At 43.0% G+C, this 18,884-nt stretch overlaps 1 protein-coding gene across 2 annotated transcripts in view; it reads right to left on the bottom strand.

Annotated features, from left to right (window-relative positions):
- Positions 1–18,884, bottom strand: part of GABRB3 (gamma-aminobutyric acid type A receptor subunit beta3) — a 666,404-nt gene that overhangs the window by 223,603 nt on the left and 423,917 nt on the right. For both annotated transcript variants that reach the window (XM_068268150.1, XM_068268151.1), the window contains 2 exons: positions 18,690–18,781; positions 18,303–18,370 (listed from right to left, as the gene is read on the bottom strand). In XM_068268150.1, the coding sequence (XP_068124251.1) occupies positions 18,303–18,370; positions 18,690–18,781 (160 nt within the window). The remainder of the gene's footprint in view (positions 1–18,302; positions 18,371–18,689; positions 18,782–18,884) is intronic.

Raw genomic sequence — 18,884 nt, 5'->3', positions numbered from 1 at the left:
GGGGGGGGGGGGGGGGGTGCAGACCTGATGTAGTGTGAGCGGCCCCAATATTTCTGATGGCGGCCCTGCCAGTTCCTGCCTGACAGCCCGCCGGTGGAGTATGGGAACTCGGAGTGTGCAGCGCGATTTTGCTGGTGCTGCCGCTCACACTTGGGTGACTCGGGCGCGGCTGCTGGAGGGAGGCTCACGGTACAGAGCAGCTCCAGGACTTCCGGGGGAGGATGGACGGGAGGCTACTGCACGGCAGAGGAGATTGTCAGACCAGGAGAGGCTCCCCCAGGACTGTGTCGGCTCCATGCAGAGAAACAGGCTGTGTGAGTGACAGCTGGGGGAGGGGGCAATGGGCGGATTGCAAGACTCAGCATGCATTGAGAGAGCACCTAAAACTCAAGTGCCAGCATAACATTCACCTAAAGCACTGCAAGTCAGGTGCAGGCTATGCTGACACTTGTCGTGCATTACAAACTGGCTATTCTGGCACTTGTAGTTCCTCACACTTGAGCACATACAGGCTATACTCGCACTTGTAGTTCATCACATACTGGCTCTTGTAGTGCAACTTGCATTTTAAGTGCAAGTATATCCTGTGTGTGATGCACTACAAGTGCCAGTATATCCTGTGTGTGATGCACTACAAGTGCCAGTATATCCTATCCTGTGTGTGATGCACTACAAGTGCTAGTATCTCCTGTGTGTGATGCACTACAAGTGCCAGTATATCCTGTGTGTGGTGCACTACAAGTGCCTGCATAGCTTGTATGTGATGCACTACATGTCAGCACAGACTGTGTGTGAGGCACTACAACTAGCTATACTGGGCACTATACTAGCTATACTGGGGCACTACCTACCTATACTGTAACTGGGCACTATACTACCCATACTGGGGCACTACCTACCCATACTGGGCACTATACTAGCTATACTGGGCACTATACTAGCTATACTGGGGCACTACCTACCTATACTGTAACTGGGCACTATACTACCCATACTGGGGCACTACCTACCCATACTGGGCACTATACTAGCTATACTGGGCACTATACTAGCTATACTAGGGCACTACCTACCCATACTGGGCACTATATTAGCTACGGGCACTACCTAGCTGTACTGGGCACTATACTAGCTATACTGGGGCACTACCTAGCTATACTGGGCACTATACTAGCTATACTGGGGCACTACCTACCTATACTGGGCACTACTGCTAACTTCCTGTACATTTGGCTCCACCCATAACCACGCCCACATTTATTATGTGGCCATGCCCCTTTTTTGGCACGGCGCAGCCTTCACCTTAGGGGGCGCATTAATAGTCTTTGTCCCCGGGCGCTGAAAGCCCTAGCTACGCCTCTGGTCCCAGGGAAGCCCACAGAAGCAAAAAAATCAGAATCGGCGGTGCAGAGCAGCTATAGATCTCCCTGGCAGCATGGATGGGCCTGACTCGTCCTTACTGCTATCAGCAACTTTTAGCTTAACAAGTCAGGCTTGACTTTAATTAATGCTAGGGAGGTTAAGAAACTTCAGTTGTTATGTATGCAAAAGAGCTTCTCTGAGCCCTTCAACCCAACTAGGGTCAAAAACAGCCCTGTTTTCTGAAGCACTTAAACAAACAAGAAACAGTGAGAGACAGGTTCAGATAAGGTTTTACTACAAGAAAGTTCAAATGGTCATTAGCTCTGTTTTATAGTTTAAAATACAGAGTTTGGCTTGTAGACTGCAAATATGACAAAATGATGCAATGTTATAAAAAAAAAAGCTATATAACTGAAAATAAAAATAAAAGATTATTTTCTTTGACATGTATGTTCTATTTATTATTCGTACTACACATACAATGCAATATATTGTAAGGTTTTTTTTTTTTCACTTCAGGTTAAGGTCAACCACTTCAGCCCGCAGGTGTTTTCACTTTACTTTCAGGACAGAAGCAATTTTCCTCTGCTTCATTGTACACTGATCGTCGTCCCTCCTCACCCCCTCCATGGCAACAGAATACATTGCTTGCCAGTTGCCACAAGACTAGGGATGTGTCTGTACAACAGTGTTCACTAAATTGTTGCCCAATCCCCGATGGGTGACAATTATGGGATGTGTGTACTTTGCTTTAGCTTTACGAAAGTAGGTATGTTAGGATTCGAAATCAGATAAGGCGTTAACGTTACATGGCAAGTTAAGGTTAGGGCTATTAGTTAATAATGGCAGGAGAGACATTTCACTTAAAGGTAGGCACAGGCAAGGAGGGGAGGCTGTCGATAAGCTACATGGAGGTGTATGTGTGTATGGAGGTATATATGTGTGTGTGTGTGTATGTTTGTAGGTGTGTGTGTAGGTGTGTGTGTGCATGGAGCTATATGAGTATGTGTGTGTGTGTTTGTGTGTGTGTATGTGTATGGCTGTATGTGCATGTGGAGGTATGTGTGTGCGTGTGTATGGAGTTGTGTGTGTGTGTGTGTGTGTGTGTGTGTGGAGCTGTGTGTTTGTGTGTGTGTGGAGGTATGTGTGTGTGGGTGTGTAGATATGTGTGTGTGTGTGTGTGTATGGAGGTATGTGTGTGTGTGTGTGTGTGTGTGTGTGAGAATGGAGGTGTGTGTGTGTGTGTGTGTGTGTGTGTGTGTGTATGGAGGTATGTGTGTGTGTGTGTGTGCGTGTGTGGAGCTGTGTGTTTGTGTGTGTGTGTGGAGGTATGTGTGTGTGTGTATGGAGTTATGTGTGTGTAGATAGTTATGTGTGTGTATGGAGGTGTGTGTGTGTGTGTGTGTGTGTGTGTGTGTGTGTGTGTGTGTGTGTGTGTGTGTGTGTGTGTGTGTGTGTGTGTGTGTGTGTGTGTGTGTGTGAGAATGGAGGTGTGTGTGCGTGAGTGAGTGTGTGTGTGTGTGTGTGAGAATGGAGGTGTGTGTGTGTGTGTGTGTGTATGGAGGTGTGTGTGTGTGTGTGTGTGTGTGTGTGTATGGAGGTGTGTGTGTGTGTGTGTGTGTGTGTGTGTGTGGAGGTATGTGTGTGTGTGTATGGAGTTATGTGTGTGTATGGAGTTGTGTGTGTGTGTGTGTGTGTGTGTGTGTGTGTGTGTGTGTGTGTGTGTGTGTGTATGGAGTTATGTGTGTGTGTATGGAGTTGTGTGTGTGTGTGTGTATGGAGCTGTGTGTTTGTGTGTGTGTGGAGGTATGTGTGTGTGTGTGTGTATGGAGTTATGTGTGTGTGTGTGTATGGAGCTGTGTGTATGTGTGTGTATGGAGTTATGTGTGTGTGTGTGTGTATGGAGGTGTGTGTGTGTGTGTGTGTGTATGGAGGTGTGTGTGTGTGTGTGTGTGTGTGTGTGTGTGTTCGTGTGTGTGTGTGTTAAAGCGGTATGAAACTCTGACATAATATTCAATAAAAAATGTGTCTTTCAGCTTTTTATATCCCATACAGATATATTTCCTTTTTGCATAAGTATTATTAATTTAAGTAAATATTCATTTAGAAATTACAAGTTGCCAGAGTACAGTTTTATTTGCTCTGAAAGCTGCCATTGCATTGTATTCATAACTAGTGTATTTATATTGTAATGTATCCAGTAATGATTTCTGAGCAGTGTTTCAGTTCGGGACACATTGGAAGAAGTTTTTGCACACAGTCAGGGAATGTTTACATTCCGCTCTGCTACAATTAAGTAAGCACAAGATAATTTTGATAATGTTGTCACCAGTTTGGATTTGGATCTCTCTCCAGGGAGTGGTCTATTGAAAAGGTAAGTCCTGTGTTTTAACCCTTTGAATGCTGTTCTGCTTAAAAAGAATTGTGGTAGTATATTACTGTATATGCTGCAAATAATATTTTAGAGCAAAGAAGAAATGCTGGGTTTTATACCACTTTAATGTTAATAGTTTTACAGAACTCCAGATCCAGATATCACTAGAAATATACTCTGATAATACCCAGCACCCAAATGAAAATGTATCCAATTGACACATGAGGTGTGTACATGTGGTCCATGACTGAGACTGATTGACAGCTTGAAATCCTTGCAAGCTCCTTATTCTGAACTTTTTAAAAGCACTAATGACTAGCACTAACAGATCAGTGTGGAATAGGCTTAGATAGCTATACAGAGAGCTATAGATATTTCATAAACCCACCCAATATTGATACTTAATGCTGAAGAAAAACGAGGAAGAGCTATGAAAATGCAGAATTATACCTATGCACCTATACAGTAAGGAGACCTTGGGCAAGACACCCTAACACTGCTACTCCCACTAGAGCGTGACCTAGTGGCTGCAGCTCTGCCGTTTTGAGTCCACCAGGAAAAAGCATGTTACAAATGTTCTGGGTTTTGACTTGTCTTTTCCATTTCCCCCAATTTTGGTGTTTAAAACAGTGACATGCCAAAAAAAAATCCTACTGCTGATAACTGATCACAGTCATCTGTATGGACAAGTAAGTTGTGCTCACAACAAAGACAGTTTCAGTTGGCAATCAGAGTGTGCATCAGGGATTATTGGTCACTTCAAATCTGTGGCAGCAGATCAATAAATGATACTGGATCAGTTCCAGACCACTCCATAACAGTAGATCAGTTCCAGACCACACAATATCAGTAGATCAGTTCCAAAGTTCTCAATTTCTGACTATGATGAGGTTTACAAACATAAGATGTATGAGTACAAATATGTTAAAATAGTGCACCTTTTTGGAAATTTGCTTTTATATATATTCATCAAAGTTCTTGGAATAAAAACACCTTTCCTGACACCAAGGTAGACTTGTGGAAGTTCTGCTCTGGCAATGATTTCCCTGGCTTACCCCGCACCGCAATCCAGTTACATTTATTTCTACAACAATTCACAAATTTACCTGCTACAGCTTCCAGCAGGATTCAATTTTAAAAAGCGGAGACAAAAACTCCTTACTTCATTTTCACCCACGCATTGCCTTTGTTTGACCTGAACACATCTGTGAACATGTACAGATTTTAATACTATGGGGAAAAGAATGTTTTGCTAAGGGTATTTGGGTAAATTACAATCTTGCCAATTAGCAGGATCAGTACCATCAGCATTTTGGTCCAAGCAGGTAGGCTAATGTTGACAAAGAAATAGAATAAGACAAAAATAAAGAATGGTTTTATAGATTTTTTTCAAGAGTACTGCTGCCCCTCAGCACAATATTACAGGCCTCCAGTGGAAGTCTCATAAAAAAAAATAATAAATAAATAAGCAATAAACCCAAGATAAAGAGTAAGACAACAAAACAGAATAATCGGGTAGATTTTTTTTCAGTATTCTGGGAGAAGCAGCATGATTGTCACAACAAAAGCTTCAGCGCCACCATCATTTGAAGCTTTTGAAGACATATATTGATGATGATGCTAATGGGGATAATAATGAATGAGGTACAAATAAAGTATTTTTACTTACTGTATATTGTCTTTTAGTTATGCATCACAAATGTAATATCACCTGTTATATCTGTTTAATCTTAATGTTATGAAACGGCCATTATCTCTAGTTCTTCATCCTCCAAAACGTATTTGTAGCTACAGCTTGCCATGAAAAGACATAGTTTAGAACGTTTGACTCCTGATGTGATAATGATGATGATGTGGTAGAAGCAGGCCCATTTCTAACCTGTTTAGTGCCCCAGGCAAGACATCCTTTGTCACACCCCACCAAATTAGGGTAGTGGGATAGTGAGACACGGTTTAAATGCTTTTGTAAGGGCCCGTTCAGATCAGAAATGCGGATGGCTATGCGTGCGGAACGCGTGCGGACCGCAACGCGTACAAACGCATGGCCATCCGCGTTTGTGTGCGTTGCGTGGCTGATCCCATCACTGAAAAGTGAATGGGACAGCCACGCGTTTTTGCAAAATCTGCGTGCAGCATGCGTTCCCGGACCGCACAGGTCCGGAACGCATGCAGTGTGAACATCAGACATTGCACTCTATGCAATGTCTGATGTCGTGCGTTTTGGCCACCTGCACGCGTTTCCAAAACGCGGCTGGAAACGCGTGCAGTGTGAACGGGCCTAGGGTTAGGTACAGATGACAGGTTAGGTTAGGAGTATTTCAAGAGATTAAATCTGAGCTGGGTGCACGTAGTCAACATGAAGAATAAGTTTGGCAGGGGCAGGTGAAAACACAGACAAGGGGGAAGACAAGACGAGAGATCAAGGAGGTAGGTGGAAAGGGGCTTACAGGAAACAGAGACTGAACATAATCAAAATGGCAACCAGTGACACAGGAGTTTTCAGCTGGCTTGATTGCAGCAAGTCAATTTATCTAAATTGTTGGGACCTTCTAAAATGGTTCCCTGTTTCTGCTGCTGTCACTAGATATGTCATCATTAACATCTATATCTTACATATTATCGTGATGGAAAACAATATGTAGAGATCGGTGCTTTACCTTTGACATAGCAGCTAGTGGGCAATATACAAGGGCAAATGCTCCATTGAGTGCACATACCAGGAGTCAAAATAAACAGCATTGTATCCTGGCACTAAAGCTTCATACTGAATGCTGTGAACAATGTGATCTTTGGGCTGGGAAATTGTCAGCAAATAATACCTAAGCTCTTCATCATCTATCTAAGTCATAGCCTGGTTCCCTCTCACAACATAAAATAATACATAATTAGATGTGTCCTTGCTTTTCCTACATCAGAAGGTATGACAAAAGCCAGCAGGCACTCGCCATAATCATCAACTCACCAAGGTGCAGGCTGAATTTGGATATCCTATAAATTGGCAAAATAAGCTAAAAATATTATAATAGTATGAATAGATGAAACTGAGCAGTCCTATAAACTATCAACAAAAGCTACTTGTTCCTAAAGTTGTTCATGTCATCAAATATTTTGTAGGTCACAACCATATTCTGCATTTAGCAGTAAAATAGTCAAACAAACCATTAGAGGTTCCCCTACCCTTTTTCTTAGCTTATTTTAGTTTGATAGACTCCTTGCATGAGTACATGAGTGATTGTCTTAATTTGTAAACAGTGTTGCATAATAAACTTTTACATGCAATAGAAGATCACCTTGAATTGGCCTATCCAGGAAGTGTTATATTCCATTAGGCCCACTACCAGTTACTACCAATTACTCTCTCAAACATATACTGTATAGAGGACTTTAACTACAAGTAAAGGAAACATCAAGTGAAGTGAGAGGGATGTGGAGGCTGCCATATGTATTTCCTTTTAAACCCTACCAGTTGCCTGGCTGTCCTGCTATCCTGCTGACCTTTCATGCATCAGTAGTGTCTGAATCACACGCCTGAAAAAAAGCATGTGGCAAATAGAGTCAAATTTAAGTCAAACATTTGATCTACATGCTTGTTTAGGATCTATGCTTAAAAGTATTAGAGAGAGAGGATAATCAGGATGGCCAGGCAATGTGCATTGTCTGAATGGAAATAAATATTGCAGCCTCCATATCTCTCTCAAATCAGTTGTCCTTTAAAAGAGCTGGGGAAGGGGGGTCTTTTAAACAGTCACAAAGTAAAAGCATGTATATAATATTGATTCAGATCAGAATAAAGAAAAACCTTTATTTAAAAGATATGTGGAATTACTGTATTTTTTAGACTAAAAGACTCACTTTTTCTCTCCCAAAAGTGAGGGAAAAAAGTCACTGCGTCTTATAGTCCAAATGCAGGGAGTTCCTGACTTGCCAATACCAACCTCCAACCTGCCGCAATGTTGGGGATTTCCTGTACTGTGCCCATGCACAGGGGGACAAATGAATGACACCAGGGGGACACAAAGGGGCACAGAGGCTGCCACAAGGAGGGCAGAGGCGGACACAGGAGGACACAAGGGGGACAGGGGACCTACACAGAGAGACACTGGTGGTAAAAGGGGGCTTGAGGTACAAGGGGGCACAATCCACAAGATGCTGCTTCACTATGGATGCAATTAAACACACTTAACCGACCTTATACAAGACCACCTAAAATATAACTTTTAATTTATTGCATTAAAAATCCTTTTGTTGCATTTGATATTCATGATTTGATTCACATTAACCTAGTTGGGTAGTTTTGAGGAAGAAGATTATATACGATTTGAGAGAGACCAATCTGTATTTGATAGTCTATTCTTTCCTATCCCAATACTAGGCACTGAATTCGTATGTGCTGAGTCACTTCTAAATTAGGAAAACCCCTCCACCTAAAACCGACATGTTTCGGCTCCTTAAAAAGAGAGCCGTCGTCAGGGCTACAGTACTAAAGTGCTTAGGGTGCAAAGTGCATAGTAGAAAGTACACACAGCTATCTACAAATACATAATCATGAAAACAAAAAACGGGAGCTATGCTCCCTGGCAAGGTCAGCAATCAAATGAGGCTGTCTCACAGCCTGCTTTATATACCTTAAGGAGTGGGTGGGATCTGGTAAGTCATACCTCCCATCCTCAAATCAGCCTCCTATTGGTTAAATTTATTGTCATTCCTGAACTCTCTACAGACATTGGTTGATTTGCCTTTGGCATCTTTTGCCATATATTCTCAAAAGAGCCTTTTATGGGTCCCCAGCTGGTCAGAAAAAAGTGTGATGTTTTTTTCTGACCAGCTGGGGACCCATAAAAGGCTCTTTTGAGAATATATGGCAAAAGATGACAAAGGCAAATCAACCAATGTCTGTAGAGAGTTCAGGAATGACAATTAATTTAACCAATAGGAGGCTGATTTGAGGATGGGAGGTATGACCTACCAGATCCCACCCACTCCTTAAGGTATATAAAGCAGGCTGTGAGACAGCCTCATTTGATTGCTGACCTTGCCAGGGAGCACAGCTCCCGTTTTTTGTTTTCATGATTATGTATTTGTAGATAGCTGTGTGTACTTTCTACTATGCACTTTGCACCCTAAGCACTTTAGTACTGTAGCCCTGACGACGGCTCTCTTTTTAACCTCTTGAGGACCCTGGGCTTAAACCCCCCTAGTGACCAGGTCATTTTGTTCAAAATTGGCCACTGCAGCTTTAAGGCCAAGCTGCAGGACCGCACAACACAGCACACTAATGATCCCCCCCTCCTTTTGTCCCCACCAACATAGCTCTCTATTGGTGGGGTCTGATCGCCCCTGCAGTGTTTGTTTTTTTAAATATAAATATTTATGTTATTTTTTTTTTATTAAATTTGTGTATTTTTTTAAATATTTTATTCCCTCCATCCCTCCCACCCCCCAGGCAGCCAATAACGGCGATCGGCTGTCATAGGCTTCAGTCTATGAGAGCCGATCGCTCTCTCGTCCTCCAGGGGGACAGCCGTGTCACACGGCTGTCCCCAGTACAGCGCTGCTGCAGATCGCAGCGCTGTACAATACAATTAAGCGGCGGTTTCGCCGTTACAGTCTCCAGAGCGGCAATCGCCGCTCGGAGACTGAAGGCGGAGCTCCGCTCCGCCCACCAAGCAGGAGATGCGCGCGCATCCTGCGCGCGATCTCCTGCAAATGCAAGCCCCAGGACTTTCCGCCAATCGGCGTTAGGCGGTCCTGGGGCTGCCGCCGCGGCCACGCCTACCGGCGTGTAGCCGTCGGCAAGTGGTTAAGGAGCCGAAACATGTCGGTTTTAGGTGGAGGGGTTTTCCTAATTTAGAAGTGACTCAGCACATACGAATTCAGTGCCTAGTATTGGGATAGAAAAGAATAGACTATCAAATACAGATTGGTCTCTCTCAAATCGTATATAATCTTCTTCCTCAAAACTACCCAACTAGGTTAATGTGAATCAAATCATGAATATCAAATGCAACAAAAGAATTTTTAATGCAATAAATTAAGTTATATTTTAGGTGGTCTTGTATAAGGTCGGTTAAGTGTGTTTAATTGAATAAATCAGATTTGTGTAATGTTCACTATGGATGCAGCCAGGTTTAGCATATATATTTTTTCTCCTGGTTTTTGTCCTCTATACCTATGCGTGTCTTATGGTCAGGAGTGTCTTATAGTCCGGAAAATATGGTAAGTTGCACTTTAAAATAAGGAGTACACGTAAATGTTAGAGGAGATAGATATGTTGAAATAGTAATGCCGTAAATTGTCATGTTTTTCTTCTCACTTTATGCAACATTTTAAATATTATTTTCCTCTCTGAAACGCTATCGTAGAATGGGGCTAATGATAAGGAATTCATATATACATATGTATCTTTAGATGTGAGATTTCTTGTAGTGAAAGTGGTGTAATAAAATATATGACTTAAAGAGAGACTGAAGCGAGAATAAATCTCGCTTCAGACCTCAGAGTTAGCAGGGGCATGTGTGCCCCTGCTAAAACGCCGCTATAGCGCGGCTTAACGGGGGTCCCTTCACCCCCGAATCCCCCTCCGTAATGCGGGGGAGCGCTTCCTGGTTGGGGCAGGGCTAACCGCCGCAGCCCTGCCCCACGTGAGTCTGTCAGCGTGTACCTCCGCCTCTCCCCCGCCCCTCTCAGTCTTCCTTCACTGAGAGGGGCGGGGGAGAGGCGGCGATGCGCCGCTGACAGACGCGACTGGAGGCAGGGCTGCAGCCGTTAGCCCTGCCTCCAGGAGCGACCAAATGCACGACCAAGTCATGCTGGGGTGGGTTTGGGGGTGAAGGGACCCCCTTTGTGCGGCGCGATAGCGGCGGTTTAGCAGGGGCACACGTACCCCTGCTAACTTTGAGCTCTGAAGCGAGATTTATTCTCGCTTCAGAGTCTCTTTAACATAAATCAGCCATCATCTGTAAAAGCAAAATAACAGATTATTTGAAATCATGCACAAATGAGTGACTGAATAAAACAAACATATCCTGCTAGTACTGAACAAAACATTTTTCTAACATGCAAATTTCCACTGACACAGTTAGAAGAAGAAACTGAGCCAAGCAAAGCTAGCAGCTGCTGATCAATTACATGACAGCTGGCTAATTAACTAACAACTAGAGGCTTTGAGTTGTTTAATTTTCTCCCTTAGTTAGTGATATTTGAATGTTATGATACTTTTTAGCTCAATGCTAGTATAAAATAGAAAAAAAGACATTGTAGGATAAAGGTTGAAAAACATATACTGTATGAAGGAGAGAATATATTACCTTGATCATAACTTTGGGTGTAGATAATAAAAAAGGACAATGTGTTGGTGGGAGGGGCCTAAGGGAGCCAGCCTCTCTACCCCATCCAATAATACAGAGAAATGCAGCAGATCAAGCATACCTGTTCCAGGGCCGGAGCCTCTTGTCTCTCATCTAGAAAACAGCTATTCAAAGTTCTGCTTACAGAGTAATGATGCTGCAGAGTAAATGACTGCTGTGAAGAGGAGAGACAGGAGGATCCGGTGCTGGAGCAGGTATTTGCATTTGTTGTAATGGCATTTACTGAGGATGGAAATGGAAAGGGGTTATACTGTCACACCTGTTATAGGAGAGGGAAGAGGTTCTGAGCTGCACATACTTCTTGGGGTGAGGTGTGTTAGGAACTAGACTGGCCCCACTGTTGTATTACGAGGGTAAGTGTTACTGGATGCATGTGCTATGAGGGGTTGATATATGGGACACATTTGCTATTGGTGAGGGAGGAGGGGATTGGGTGGGCAACCTTGCTGCAGAAGGGGGAATACTATGGTGGTCACCATGGGGGTAGGGCATAACTTGGGGGGCTTTGACCTTTTTGCTGTAGGGGTCCCGGGGTTTGTAGTTATGCCCGTTTGGAAATAAATACTTAACAAAGTTAACGTGTTCCTTAGGTATGGTTATGGAGGGGTTAACCACCCTGGCGTTCTGATAAGATCGCCAGGGAGGCTGCGGGAGGTTTTTTTTTAAATTAAAAAAAAACTATTTCATGCAGCCAACTGAAAGTTGGCTGCATGAAAGCCCACTAGAGGGCGCTCCGGAGGCGTTCTTCCGATCGCCTCCGGCGCCCAGAATAAACAAGGAAGGCCGCAATGAGCGGCCTTCCTTGTTTTGCTTACACCGTCGCCATAGCGACGAGCGGAGTGACGTCATGGACGTCAGCCGACGTCCTGACGTCAGACGCCTCCGATCCAGCCCTTAGCGCTGGCCGGAACTTTTTGTTCCGGCTGCGCAGGGCTCAGGCGGCTGGGGGGACCCTCTTTCGCCGCTGCTCGCGGCGAATCGCCGCAGAGCGGCGGCGATCGGGCAGCACACGCGGCTGGCAAAGTGCCGGCTGCGTGTGCTGCACTTTATTTGGCGCAAATCGGCCCAGCAGGGCCTGAGCGGCAGCCTCCGGCGGTGATGGACGAGCTGAGCTCGTCCATACCGCCCAGCTGGTTAATAATTCTGGCTTGGAGGCAATTTTAATAACAAATCGTATGTACCTTGGAACTGGGCCAGTAAGAACAGATAGGTTATCATTCATAAAGCATTTCCGCATGCGGAAATGCTTAAAACAGCTGACTTTACCGAACACTCAGAAAAGTCAGCATTCATAAAGGCTCTTTCCGCATTAAAAAATGACACTATCGAGCAGAGTGATAAATCACCGCCTTGTGCGGTGATTATCGGAACAAATGTAGCAAAATGTTAATTCATGAAGATCACCGCAAGCGGTGTGAGGTCGGGAAGTACCGCTGCCTCTGATGTGGCGATACCAGTGTAAGTGAATGGAGACACACAGACCTCCCAGGCAGCTGCAGCAGAGCGGAACACAGAGAAATGTATCAACTCGGCAGCTTCCGTGTCTCCGCCTGCCTACCGCCAGCCTAGTTCAGGGAATCTCCGCACTGCTACCGCACATGGATACTTTTTTATGAATGCCCACCCTGAAGGCTAAAACACCGCCAGGGGTGTTTTCACGCACTGATTCTCCATACCGACAGCTCCTTTATGAATGATAGCCATAGACAGTACATCTGACCAGCATATTTTCAAGCCGCATTCAACACGTATTACATTTGCATGTAAGGTGGGATTAATAACATCTCATTGACAATCTCTAGTGTTAATCAATAATAGATATAGAGGTTTATTTTCAAATCCTAATTGGCAACATATTTTAGGAGTGGTTTAATTTATGGGGACACTAATATTCATCACTGAACATTTAAAGGACACCTTAGCTATAAATCTATTTAAAAAAGTATGCCTTATGTGTGTGTGTAGAGTTGTGCAGAGTCTTACCGCACTAGTCAGCGTGGTCCTTGACCTCCAACCTGGACATATAATGCAGTGTATGTGCAGTATGTCCGCCTTACAACTGCACTCTTTGGTGACTCCAGATGACATGAGCAAGCATGCGTGGTCGCAAGGCACCCTGGCAGGCATACTCCGCATGCGCAGCATAGTATGTCCGGGTCAAAGGTCACTGACCATACCAACCAGGAGAGACAGAGTGAAGCGAATATCAGGAGAACAGAGGGTGACGCCGGGGTAAGGTAGGTGCGGTAAGACTCTGCACAGCTCCACATACACACATAAGGCCTCCTTTTTTAAATAGATTTAGAGCTTAGGTATCCTTTAACCCCCTTGGCATTATGATTCTTTCCGGATTTTAGGGTCTAAAAGCGTTGCAATTTTTTTGCATGTATTTAGATTTGCAGCAGCCCAGCACTCACTCACCTCCCTGGGATCCAGCGATGCAGTTTTCCGTCCATCCTCCGGGTGGCACTGTAACCCTGTAGTGACATTGTTTGCCATCTGTCAACGTGGCAACAGACGGCGATCTCACCAGGGGGTAGCAGAGCCTGGGAGGACACACATTGCTTTGCATAGACCTCCCAGCGGCTACCACAAGTTCAGCTCGGGATAACCCTCCTGGCTTTTTTTTCCACCCTAGCTGGACTTCTGATACCCGTCAAGGAGGTTAAGAAAGGTTTTGTCCCTGGATGTGGAAGAAACAGGCCGTATATGCTATTATTACACCTTTAGGAAAAATGCACAACAGACCGTTGGACTAAATTGTAAAAATGCATAGAAAGAAAACTGTAGTGAATATGGAGCAGTTCCCAAGCTTAATCAATAAGAATCCTAACTTAATTTAATAGCTAAATCTTTGTTAGCTGCTCTGATCAACTTCTACACCTCTACTCCAGTTCCATCTGCACCTGTCTTGATAAATCAATCACTGGCAAAGTAAAAAAAAAGCAGTGAGATATCTGCAAAATTTCAGGTGTGCTGCAAAACCATTGGAATCCATCTATTCTTCTGCTGACCCCCTTGCTTGGCTATCATATTGGGTGCTAGAATATTGTGTGAAATAAATGTTTAAGCTGGGAAAGAACAGACAGCACTCCATCAAGACTCATAGGTAGAGATGATCGGAACCAGCAAATTCCGTTCCACCGGAAATCACGGATTCCGTCAGTGTTAAATTCCGTCGCTATGAAAATTCCGCCAGATTTGTATGAAATTCTGCGGAATTCTGGATTCTGTCGGGAATATTAAAAAAATCTCTCCCTCTCTCTCTCTCTTCCTCCTCCTCCTCCTCCCAGGTCTCAGTGTGTGGTAGGTAACTGACTTAACCGCTATACCACCAACAACACTACATGCTGAAGCCAGCCTAGCATGTACCATTATGATCAATCCAAGAGAAAAAGTAGCGTGCTTAAGGATTTGTAGCATGTCAAAAGCCAACTCACCATGGCTGGGAACTGAACCCAGGTCTCAGTGTGTGGTAGGTAACTGACTTAACCACTATACCACCAACAACACTACATGCTGAAGCTAGCCTAGCATGTACCATTATGATCAATCCAAGAGAAAAAGTAGCACGCTTAAGGATTTGTAGCATGTCAAAAGCCAACTCACCGCTAGTGAGCGCTACAAACTTATGGCAATGGCGAGAGCTCCACTCGTCCTGCCCTGAGCCCCTGCGGGTTTGTAGCGCTCGCTATGCTACTCTGATAAGGCGTGTTAACTTTGATAAGGCGTGTTAACTTTGATACGGCATGCTATTTGTGTTAGCGAATCAAACCCATAGAGTTGTAGATGAACTGCATAAACAGGAGAAGGCAGCACTGTCATCAGCCATTCATTCCGCACAAATACCTCTGTGTTTTGCACAACAAATACATAACTTTCTAGCCTGGCTTTTCATACCTGGCTAGAGAACTAGCAGAGCTGTATACCTGAATGCTAAAATACTGAAGTTTTGCAAATTGGGAATTCCAGCCCAAAATAGAAAAAATACCATTTTTTTAGAGGCTGGTGTAATACTAGAGTATTGCATCATATCCTTTCAATATGGGACCTAAGTGTCAGATGGCTATAAGAATACCAGACCAGTGGTTTATACAAACATCACCCATTAAATGGCAGCACTGGGGTTATATACCAGAGGAGGAAACACTGAAGCTCTGTAACATACATGATAAATTATTTGAGCAGTCTACTGCTCTGGAGCAATAATAGACGTTTCTCCTGGACTAGAGTAATCATGCGTAATTCTGGTGGAATCTGTACCAGACTGGTTTAATAAAAAGGCCTTATACTAGGCATGTGCACTATCAGCTCTTTGTACCAGGATGATCCAGTACTGTGCTAATGGCAAAGCTTTGCACAAGACTGGTGCATACTGACACCTAATGCAATGCCAGAGCTATACTTACATTCATATATTACAAAAGTAAGTGGAGAGGTGATAAGAGCTGATTGTTTACATAATGATGAGATAATACAGCATAAGCAGTTTCCCACAATTTTCAGTTAAGTGTACAATATCACATAAAAACATGCTTTGATTGACGTTTCCCAGTTTAACCTCCTTGCGACCTCCTAATGCCAACAGGCGGTCTCAAGGTGGCAGCCCCAGGGCCGCGTAACAGCAATTGGCATCAAATCCTGGGGCGGGGTTTTGCAGGGAATCACACGCGCCAATGCTCCGCTCCGTCATCAGTCTACCAGCGGCAATCGCCGCTAGGAGACTGTTAGACGGTGAAACCGCTGTCTATTTACATTGTACATCGCTGCGATCTACGTCAGCGCTGTACTGGAGATAGCCGTGTCACTCAGCTGTCCCCTGGAAAGGCTCAGAGAGTGATCGGCTCTCATAGGCGGATGCCTACAAGAGCTGACCGCTAGGATTGGCAGGCAGAGTGAGGGCTGATAAAAAAATAAAAATAAATAATAGAGACATTTATTTAAAAAATAAAACAAACACATTTAAAAAAATAAACAAACATGCCAGCAGTGTGTTGGGGTGGGGGTGGGGGGGGGGGGGTGGGGGTGGGGGGAATAACTTGTGTGCTGAGTTGTACAGCCGTGCAGCAAACCCTTAAAGCTGCAGTGGCCTGAGTTGTAAAAAATAGCCACTAGAGGGGTGTAAGTCTATGGTCCTGAAGAGGTTAACCAAGTCTATAAGCAACATTTTGACACAATTTACAAAAACATGCTTTAGTAACAAAACTTATATACCAGATACACCAGCAAATATCTACAAACTACTTTATGTATGCTGATTTCTAACCTTAGGAAAATGAGATGTAGTCCTTAACAATGAACACATTTGCTACACTTCAATAATAATTCACAGAGCATCAAAAAAAGGGTAATGCTTTTAAGATGCAGCCATTACTCTGAGCAATTAATACTGCACTTGTGTCTCTTTCAAAGAGAGAAATGTTCCTAACAGTATGGCAAGTATTCCTAATGCACTTTGTAAAGCAAAAACCTCATACTGTCAGCACACTATTAAAAAGAGTAATAATAATGCATGGGTGTTTTATTGATCAAGAGGCTATTAGCAACATGAATACAATGTACGCCTCACTCACAGCAACAATAATCCCACACACTAAACCAGAGCATAATATCTCAATGCTGACCTCCACTTCAGCTACTGCCCCCAAGGAAGCTATATCATTGTACATAAGTCATTTGCTATTTCCGTCACTCAATATGCAAACATTGTACACTGCTGCCATAAGATCTACAATAATAAAGTTTCTATTTTAAGTAGTAACTTGCAATTATTTTCAGATATAAGTGTGATGATTAACAGCATTAAACAATTCACTTTTATCTGCTTTGTATTGTTAACTTTCAATCATTCATATATAAACACATATTTTATAACATGTTCATAAACAATAACAACGGAAAACTCATCAATAATTGAATTAAAATATTGATAATCGGTTACAATAAATGTACGATGACAATATCATTACAAAATGGCATTGACAAAAGTAATAGTGAACTTTGTAAACTTCAAAAATTCCCTATAGGCCAGTAAAGCCCACAGTTTTATTATGAAATAATCACACAGCTACTGAAAACATAAATCCTCATTGATGTAGTATAACAAATCAATTTTTAGTCATCAAAATCATGTTTCCAAGTCTATTGATTTACTAATAAATTGTTATTGCACAGATTTAAATGCTACTGAGTTTTACTTGATGATACAGTACTAGTAATTATGCTGGTAGTATTGACTATTGCACCAGATGACTTCTCAATTTATTTATTTTTTACCGTGGAATATATCAGTAGTGCAAACATTCTAGTACTGTATGAAGGTAAAATTAGTGAAATGTAATAATGCTCTTATCACAACTACAACTCTCTACATAAACCCAGCAGTTAAAAAAAGACATTTTTTTTGCATGTTATGAAAGCGATAATGTATTCACAACATGTAGAAAGGAACTGTGAACATATCTGTGAGAGTAGTAGGTTGGTGGGTGGGGGCAATGAGGGGAAGGGAGGGTGCAGGCAATTGAGAGAGAGGAGTCATAAAAGACAAAGGATAGAAATAACAGACATAGAAAGATGAGGAGAAGGGGAGGTGATCTAGAGTTATGGTAACCATTACTTGCTTTTAATGAATCGTACAGTTGTTAGAACCATGCCCTAAGTGCTTCAAAGTATTGGCCAGAAAATGCATTAGTGCCCTATTGGCAGAACTTACAAAGCAATTCCTATCAGGGCCATTTCAGCACCACAGACAGCAGCTCCTATGCATATGCCAAAGCTAGCTGATACATGATGTCAAAACTGATTACTAATGGAGATGGGTGGTAAAAAAGAAAAGAAAACCTGTTTCCCTGTAATTAATTGGAATTCCCAATGAGATCTTCTGAATTCAACAAAATCAAGCATTTATTTAAATGCTGAACAGTACTACCTAGACCTGCACGTGTATTCACTAACCATCTCAGAGTAAACTATCCGCAAAGGCAACATCCATTTAATTTTGAATGCATTATACCAAGAAAAAAAGCTAATAGCAGCGTCACCAGATCAATAATATAAATTGTAACACTGGAAAGGGGGTCCCAGAAATTTGCTGGAGTGACAGCAATGAAAACAGTCAGCTATTGTAGCTCTGGCAACAAAGTAATTCTGAGTCAGCAGCAGGACCGGACAGGAAATGTAGGTAAAATGCCTGGACTCACCATGTTGACTTCAGACACCATATCAATGCTTGCGATGTCTATGTTCATTCCAACAGCAACCGGAGAACCTGGAAAGAAATCAATAAGGATTTGTCTGAAGGGAGTCCTCATTTTGAAAATTCGACTTCTGCTGAGCCTTGACATAATAGATGCTAGCAGGCGTGCAATCTAGATGAATTATAGAAAACTTGGGGATTAAAGAGCTAAGATCTTAAAATAAACGCTGGAGACTTGCCAGCTTCACTGTGGTCACATAAAACCAGTCCAAAGCCAAAAGTTATTTACAAGACATGCATCAAAATGCAGTGGGTAAGCCTCATTAATACAAACATCGATGCAGTCCCACCAAATGACACAACACAGATTTACTGAATGAAAATGACTTGCCTCCGAAGTCTGGTCTTAGACGGATGTCATAACCCTTCAATAATTTATCCACCGTTTCCTTTACAAATGACATGTTCCCGGGGTCATTGACACTGTGGAGATATAAAGAAAGGGATTATCAAAAGGAAGGCCTGTTACAACGGGCAGCACATGACTTCCAGGTGAACTTTTCCTTACTTTCTGCCAGTGACAGTT

This window comes from Hyperolius riggenbachi, chromosome 2 (genome assembly GCF_040937935.1).
Source record: "Hyperolius riggenbachi isolate aHypRig1 chromosome 2, aHypRig1.pri, whole genome shotgun sequence".
Classification (NCBI taxonomy): domain Eukaryota; kingdom Metazoa; phylum Chordata; class Amphibia; order Anura; family Hyperoliidae; genus Hyperolius; species Hyperolius riggenbachi.
The sequence above is the reverse complement of the archived record's forward strand: the minus strand, read 5'-3'. Positions and strand labels throughout refer to the sequence as shown.